At 38.3% G+C, this 9,229-nt stretch overlaps 1 protein-coding gene across 1 annotated transcript in view; it reads right to left on the reverse strand.

Moving 5' to 3' along the window:
* MINPP1 (multiple inositol-polyphosphate phosphatase 1) overlaps positions 1 to 9,229 on the reverse strand; it is a 51,122-nt gene that overhangs the window by 25,816 nt on the left and 16,077 nt on the right. Inside the window, exon 4 of the mRNA XM_032430249.1 lies at positions 4,857 to 4,990. Coding sequence (XP_032286140.1) covers positions 4,857 to 4,990 — 134 coding nt within the window. The remainder of the gene's footprint in view (positions 1 to 4,856; positions 4,991 to 9,229) is intronic.

Raw genomic sequence — 9,229 nt, forward strand, 5'->3', positions numbered from 1 at the left:
CAGAACTGCTTTTTTAAAAAGACGCTTGGTGTGAGGTAGTAGGTGGGGAAGGCTGTGCACATGTGGGGGAAGGGGGTATATGGGAAACCTCTTTACCTTGCACTCAATTTTGCTGTGAACCAATAAGTGCTCTAAAAAATAAATTCTATTTTAAAAAATGAGGTTGTCCCGTTTATAGTAATCCAGATCACCTTTACGGAACTGCAAGAGTCCTAATTTTTTTTTAATATTCAATTACTTTACAGTATATTTTATTAAGGCCGTAACGTGAACTAATAATTTTAAAACACATTTTTAGTAATTACATGTCGTAAGCATTCTGCAGTCATCTTGTAAAAAATTCTAAGGAAAGACTCCATTTTTCTGAATTAGTAAATTCTTCAAAAATTATTCCCACTTTTACCAAAACATTATTTCATTCTTTCCCTTTTCCCTTTTACTAAATACCCGTATGGTTTTAAAATTTTTATTTAAGTATAATGGAACTACTATAAAATCCACCTGGTTTTAATTGTTGAGTTAGATGAATTTTTTTTTTAAGATTTATTTATTTGAGAGAGAGAGAGAGAGCAAGCGAGCATGCATGAGCATGGGAGAGGAGGCAGAGGGACAGAGAGAAGCATGCTCCCCGCTGAGCAGGGAGCCAGATTTGGTGCTCGATCCCAGGACCTGGAGATCATGACCTGAGCAGAAGGCAGACATTTAACCAACTGAGCCACCCAAGTACCCCTAGTTAGATGAATTTTAGTGAATAAAGGAGCTGTGTGTGCAAACTTCACAATTCAGTTTGGGACACTTCTGTTGCCCCAAAGACTTTCCCTGTACCCATCTGCAGTCAATCTCCACTCTCATGTCCAGACCCAGGAAGCCACTGACAAACTTTCATCTGTGAAGTTTGGCCTTTTCAAGAAATTTCAAATAAAAATAATCATTCAATGTATAGTTTTATGCAACCAGTTTCTTTCTGTGAGCATAATGTTTTTGAAGTCATTCATTCTGTTGCGTCTGTCAGCAGTCATTCTTTTTTATTGCTGAGTAGTATTCCATCCCATGGACACACCACATTGTGTTTCTCCATCTATCAGTTGGTGGGTATTTGAATTATTGAATGTAGTATTATTCATATCTAAAAACTGTAAACAGTCATATAAAAGACATGTAGCTTCATTTCTATGGGGTACTTAGGACTAAATTTGCTATATCATGTGGTAGATATATGTTTAACTTTTTTTTTTTAAAGATTTTATTTATTTATTTGACAGAGAAAGACACAGTGAGAGAGGAAACACAAGCAGGGGGAGTGTGAGAGGGAGAAGCAGGCTTCCTGCTGAGCAAGGAGCCAGATGCGGGGCTCGATCCCAGGACCCCGGGATCATGACCTGAGCCAAAGGCAGACACTTAATGGCTGAGCCACCCAGGCGCCCCTATATGTTTAACTTAAGAAGCTACCAAACTTTTCCAAAGTGGCTGTATTAATTTTACATTCCCACCAGCAAAGTATACAGTTTCCAGTTTCTTCTTGCCAACATTTGGGACAATTTTTTTTTTGTATTTTAGCCAGTGAATAAAGAAAACACCCAGTGTTTTCCTCCTGTGTTTCTGCTTTACTCTCACACCACACTCCTACCACTTCTGACACTTTTGGTCACCAAACACGTGGGGCATTTTCCCCACACCAAGCAGTCCTCTGTGTTCCAGCTAGGTATCGGGCAATTTAACTCCATTCTGACACTGTGTCCCTGGAGACAGCATCTGAGTCCACGAAAGGCTCAGTCCCATGAGACCACCTCCTCTGTCCCCTCCAGGTACCAATGGCAAGTAGGAGGTCCCAGGCTACCCACAACTTCTGTTCAGCTTGGCTACAAATCAAAGGTTCCCACAACTCCCTCCTTGCTAGAGCAGCTCTCAAAACTCAGGGAAACACATGTGCCAGTTAACTATAAAAGGATATGATGAAGGATCGACGAATGTCCACATGGGAGAGATGGGAAGGGCCAGATATGCTGGATGGGGCACAGAGCTTCCACACCCTCTTTAGGCAAGTCACTCGTTCAGCACTGCTACCTGTTTATCTATCAACCCAGAAGCTCCATAAATCTCAAACTTTTTTGGACTTTTATCACATAGGCATGATTGATCATTAGCTCCATTTCCAGCCCCCCTCCCTTCTCAAGACAATGGGGCTCGGGGTGAAAATTTCACGCTTCTACTCATGGCTTGGTCTTTCAGGACAGCTCTCCTCCTGGAGCTGTGCAGGGTCCCACCCAAAGCTGCCTCATTACAACAAAAGACACTCCGATCACCCAGGAAATTACATGGCTTCAGGAGCCCTATGGCAAGAACCTGGGGCAGAGACCAATATTATTTTTTCTATTATTTCACAGCCAGTTTAGGGGGTACACTGGTGGTATTTCACTGTGGTTTTAATATCTAATGATGATGAGCATCTTTTCATGTGCTTATTTGCCATCCACTTAACTGTTAAAATCTCATGCTCTCTTTAAAAACTGGGTTGTCGGGCGCCTGGGTGGCTCAGTTGGTTAAGCGACTGCCTTCGGCTCAGGTCATGATCCTGGAGTCCCTGGATCGAGTCCCGCATCGGGCTCCCTGCTCTGCAGGGAGTCTGCTTCTCCCTCTGACCCTCCCCCCTCTCATGTGCTCTCTCTCTCCTCTCATCCTCTCTCTCAAATAAATAAATAAAATCTTTAAAAAAAACAAAAAACAAAAAACTGGGTTGTCTCCTTACTGGAGATGTAACATCTCTATACATTCTGGATTCAAATCCTTAATCATATATGTATATTTTGCAAATACTTTCTCTACATCTACAATTTATCTTCTCATTTCCCAGAGTGTTTTGAGAAGCATAAAAATTTTTAATTTTGATGAAGTCCATTTTACCAATTTTTTGATGGATCGAGCTTTTGAGTGTTTTATTATGAAATCTTGGCTTAATCCAAGATCGTGAAGATTTACTCTTATGTTTTCTTCTAAGAGTTTCACAGTTTTATCTTATATTTAGTTCGTTGATCCCACATTTTCTTCTGAAAGATTTCCAACTTTACATTTAAATATATCACCCATTTTTGTGTATACTATGAAGTTAAGTGTCTACGTATCATTTTTTAACATACGGATATCCAATTGTTCCAGCACCATCTGCTGAAGACTATCCTTTTTTCCAATACATTCCTTTGGCATCTTTGTCGCAAATTGATCATATATGAGGCTTTACTGACTTGATTCTATTCCATTGATCTATTTGTCTATGGCTACAGTTTTATAGTAAGTTTTGAAGTGAGATAATTATGTTTTTGGTGCTATTGTTCTTTTTCAAAATTGTTTTAGCTCTTCAAGGTTCTTTGCATTTCTGTATAAATTTTAGAATAAGCCTCTCAATTTCTACAGAGACCTACTGAGACTGTGATAGGGATTGCATTCAGTCTACAGATGATCAATCTGTCTTCCAATCCATAAAGATAGTGTATCTCTCCATTTATTTGGGTCATCTTTAATTTCTGTCTGTAATGTTTCATAGTTTTCAGTGTACAAAAATACTCATTTTGAAACACCAATGGTAACTTCTTAAACATTAAATCTAGTATCAAACTGCAATAGCAAATTCTGCAAAAATTATTTAAGAATCTTTCTGACACAATTTTAAGTTTGCCATTCCTCACATTCAACACCAGGATAACAATGAACAGACAGCAAAAATCTGTTACCTTATGTAGTTGACAGGTTATAAACCACTCATAAAACTAAGTAGGAAAGAAGTTAATGCCTTTATCAAAGACGGAACCTGCTTTGACTATTCTGCCCCAAGAAAAGTGTCCAGTAGCAGAAACTAAATACTCAATCTAGTTTTCGCCCCTAACTCCGATCAAACTCAAGAAAATTCCATAAACTAGAGTCATACACACACACACACACTCTCTCTCTCTCCTCTACATGTACGTATAAAACTTAATACTGCAAACACAAATACACAATCTTCAGTCTTTCTGTCTTCATCTTTATAGCATTTTTACCTCTAATTATGAATGTATAAGCTTTCACAGAAGCTATTTGTCAAATAAAATGGGGTTAGTTAGGTTCTATCACAGGTTTAAATTATGAAAAGTTTTTTTTTAAACCTTGAAAAGTTGTAGAGTACGAATGTTAAAGACTTTTCCATGAGAAACTCTCATTCAAAATAAAAACATTTTGCAATTCCTACCAGAAGCCATGTACAATTACACTATTTATAATAGCAAAAATAGAAACTACCCAAATGTCCACTGACAAGAAAAGATGCTATAAACTGTGGTACTTCTTTACTGAATATCATACATTACTGAATATTATACTATAGTAAAAATGCTTATTTTTTGATTTTATAGTATATGCAACATCATGATGAAAATTATAAATGTAATGCTGAAGGAAAAAAAAAGCAAGTCCCAGAAGACAATGAGCATATGACTCTGAGCAAAACTAAGCAAACTAAACACATACATGTATAATAAAGACTATTTTTAAAGAGGCAAAGCAATGACATCCACCAACTTCAGAGTAGCAGTCACAAGGGATAAAGAGTAGAAAGGGCAAGAGACAGCAGGAAAAGCGAACCAACCACTGCACATGCCAATCATTAGTAATGCTCGAGTTCTTGGGTTGAACGAAGGGTTTAAAACGTCTTATAACTCACATTATGTCATCTAATTTTTTCGTAAGCCTAAATATTATATTAAAATTTTTTTTTTAAAACACAAGCAAAACCTATTTTTAAAAATTCACCCATCACAGAACATTTTCCAGAAGCTTAATTGGGCACTCAAGAGAATACACATCAGAAAATTTTTTTTAAGTTTTACCTTTGTTTCTGTTCAATTGCTTTGTCCAAGTGCTGGAAGATATCCTGAAACAGGGTGCAGCTGGATCGACTATTAATAGTATATCCATATCCTCTTTTCCAATACTGTTTCAGATCATTTAAATATTCTAACACCTAAAAATAAAAATTTCAAAAATCATTATTACATGTTTTAATGTTAACAGATTCCCTGATTTAATAATGATTCTCAGAAAAGGTTACATTGTTTAATTACCATTCTACACAAAGTATAATAGAACCTCAGCATTCACTGAGTTTATACTTGCCATTTCAAGCTTTTACAAGTTGCCCCAAAAGACCATGACACACAGAGATTTACGATGAAACACAAATCTGAATTGTGGGAATGCGGGGGCTGGCATGCAAGAGCAAGTTAGTAGTACTCATGGCCAATAATCCAGCATCCATGACAGCTCAGGACAGAGGGCTAAAGACATGTGCTCACTTTCCCTTTCTGCTAAAATTATATTCAAGTGATAGTAAAAACATATACAGAAAAAAGGATACAAAAAGAAGAATATTCATTATAGCACAGAAAGACGCTAACAATGGATCAGGAACTTTTAAGAATTTTATGAAGCTAGAAACCAGATAGAAAACAAGTTACTTTGGTTCATGTATCAGTTTTGCAAAAATAGTAATAAAAGTAGACCAAGGATACAGAAAAAGGAATGTATATTGGAATACATGTTCTAAAGGGCGTACTGGCAAAATCCATAAAAGCATACATTTCTATGGCCCATTTAATTCCATTTCTTATGAAGTCATAGTCACAGATGCACACAAGACAGAATGTATAAGAATGTCTTACAGTAGCACTGCTTATAGAGCAGGAAGAAGAGATTCCTGGAAATACTGAAATTTCATTAATAGGTAGATGGTTGACTAAACTATGGTATACACATACTACGGAATACTAGGCAGTTATTTAAAATTTCTATATTGTAGATCTACATGTACTGATGTGGAAAGATCTCTCCAAGACATACTGAATGAGAAGGGAAGGTTAAGAATAATAAACACAGTATAATACCATTTATGCATGTATTGTGTACCTACAAACACACATTATACTGTTTTTTGTTTTAAGAATGATACAGATTATAAATAGCACAGAAAAGGGTTAAGGTTTTGTTAAAAGGTACACGTTGAACTGACAGCAGGGACTGATCTGTGTGGAGAGGTCTTGAATTGGAATTGGTGATTAAGGTAGACTTTCTTTGAATGTTAAACTCTGTACTCATGTATCACTTGCTCAGATAAACACCAAAACTAGGAGGCTGAAACATGCAATGGAAAGAGGTACAAGTGGGGCGCCTGGCTGGCTCAGTTGGTAGAGCATGTGACTCTTGATCTTGGGGGTGAGAGTTCAAGCCCCACGTTGGGTATAGAGCTTACCTAAAAATAAAAACAAAAATGGGTACAAGAGAAGACTGCCGTAATTTTGAGTTATTCTTCCCCAAAAAAGCCCCTAGAGAAACTAAGTGCAAGCCATAATAAGTTTAAGAGCAAGGGTAAGCCATCGCCATAAACCAAAAACAAAACTAAACATACATTAAAAAGGCAACTAAATCAAGAAGCTAGCAAAAGGGGCAAAGTAAACATTTTTTTAAATGAAAGAATTAAAATTAAAAGAATTAAAGTTCTGCCAAATCCATTCAAGAAATAAAACAAAAAGAGTAACAGAAATGAAAAAGGAGATATGCCTGAAGACTTTTTAAAGATCATTATTTGCATGCTATTGAAACTTTATCTCAAAAGGATTTGAAAATGTAAATGAAATAAGCAGTTTTTCTAGGAAAATATAAATTACCCGAATTGACACAGAAAATTCTGACTATACAAAATAACTAGAGACAAAGGTCCACCTGAAAGAGACCAGGCATATTTGGTTTTAAGTAGGAGTTCTACCAAACTTCAAGAAGAGTTAGTTCCTAATAATTAAATTATTCCAGGGTACAGGAAAGGATGGAAAGTGATGTGGGAAACAAAGGCAGAAGAAAAATTATTACATTTCCTTACTACCTACAGCCCACCAACAAGTCCTTGAAACAGGCAGAGTGACCTTCCTCTAGGGACTCAACCGCCTGGATGTTAATACTTTGCTAAGGGCAAAAGGGAATCCTAGCCTGAGCCCCAGGATCCTGTAAGTCTACTTTAACATATAAAAATTCCCTTAGAAACTTCCTTTATCTCTAAACCCCCCAAGATACATGTTGGCAATCACCCCCCAAGCATATGACCCACCGATATACATCTGATGGGTCTCAGGACTAAGGTTTTATTAGACAGTAATAAATGACCTTTTCCCAACAATAGCTAGCCCCCTCAAGGTCCTGGAAACTTTGCTTCCAAAATTCCTTAGAGACCTACGCTCTCCCTGACCCCCTCCCAACTTGAAAGTATATAATGGGCCACTCCTCATGACCCCACTGCAGCTCTTTCTACCCCGGGGTCCTGTCCCCGTGCTTTAATAAAACCACCTTTTCACACCAAAGACGTCTCAAGAATTCTTTCTTGGCCGTCGGCTTCGAACCTTAACGCTCTTGCCTACATCAGAAAGCTTCTTAACTCATTTTAGGAGAATAATGGAAGCCTGTTCCCTAAAGTGAAGAAAGAAAGCCCAGAGGAAGAGGTGAGGAAAACTCCAGCCCACTGCATTGCAATTCCTGTGCTCTCGACGGTGGCTCCTAGTCACTGGTGCACACAGAAATCCCCCCTTGCGTTCTAACCCCCCACCCAGGAAGAGGAATAGGGCCAGGCTAGTGGTATCACTCACAGACGAGAGCCACGGCCATACACCAACCTCACTATAAACATGACGTAATGAATGTGAAATAAAACATTACCAAAAAAAATTCAGCAGTCTACTGAAAGAATGTACCATCTGCCATGATGGAGTAACTGATACCAGGCATGCCCTCCGGGCACAAGTAGAAAACAGGACAAAATATGTAAAATAAATGTTTTCAGTCATTGAGTAATGAGCACTGAACTGTGATCATGGAGAGGAGAGATACAAAGCAAACCATACAATTGCCCAGGTTTCTGCCTGGAGGCACTTTGAAACTGTGGCATGCGGAGGTGGGGGTGGAGGGAGTGGGGGGAAGGGATGTCAGGCCGAATCCTGCAGTCCTGCTGAGGAGAGGAGTCGGACCGCAGAGTGTTAAGGGGCCGAAATTAGCAGGGCAGAGTATCAGAAAGAAGGAAGCTACACAGAAAAACCGCTCCAGAAATCTGGGGGTCCTCTTGATTCTGTTGTTCAATGTTGTGGGAGTTATAAGCTGAATTCCAGAGCTATCACAAGGCTGGGAGATATTCAAGTTCCAAGCAGCCTAAGTAGAATTTCAGTGGACACCCAGACGTCCAATACAGACCCCAGAAGGGTCACACTTTAACAGTAAAGGTATATTTACAAATAAAGGTTTTGTTCCTGAGTTTAGTAGGTCAAATGTAGTATGAAACTCAGAAATAAACCTCAAAGGAGAATTACAGACCAATATCCCTGATGAACATGGATGCAAAAATTCTCACCAAAATACTAGCCAATAGGATCCAACAGTACATTAAAAGGATTATTCACCACGACCAAGTGGGATTTATCCCTGGGCTGCAAGGTTGGTTCAACATCCACAAATCAATCAACATGATACAATACATTAACCAAAGAAAGAACAAGAATCATATGATCCTCTCAATAGATGGAGAAAAAGCATTTGACAAAGTACAGCATCCTTTCTTGATCAAAACTCTTCAGAGTATAGGGATAGAGGGTACATACCTCAATATCATAAAAGCCATCTATGAAAAACCTACAGCGAATATCATTCTCAATGGGGAAAAACTGAGAGCTTTCCCCTTAAGGTCAGGAACGCGGCAGGGATGTCCACTATCACCACTGCTATTCAACATAGTATTGGAAGTCCTAGCCACAGCAATCAGACAACAAAAAGAAATCAAAGGCATCCAAATCGGCAAAGAAGAAGTCAAACTCTCACTCTTTGCAGATGATATGATACTTTATGTGGAAAATCCCAAAGACTCCACCCCAAAACTGCTAGAACTCATACAGGAATTCAGTCAAGTGGCAGGATATAAAATCAATGCACAGAAGTCAGTGGCATTCCTATACACCAACAACAAGTCAGAAGAAAGAGAAATTAAGGAGTCGATCCCATTTACAATTGCACCCAAAACCATAAGATACCTAGGAATAAATCTAACCAAAGAGGCAAAGGATCTGTACTCAGAAAACTATAAAATACTCATGAAAGAAATTGAGGAAGACACAAAGAAATGGAAAAACGTTCCATGCTCATGGATTGGAAGAACAAATATTGTGAAGATGTCAAT

Source organism: Phoca vitulina, unplaced genomic scaffold (genome assembly GCF_004348235.1).
Source record: "Phoca vitulina isolate PV1807 unplaced genomic scaffold, GSC_HSeal_1.0 scaffold43, whole genome shotgun sequence".
In the NCBI taxonomy this organism is placed as follows: Eukaryota; Metazoa; Chordata; class Mammalia; order Carnivora; family Phocidae; genus Phoca; species Phoca vitulina.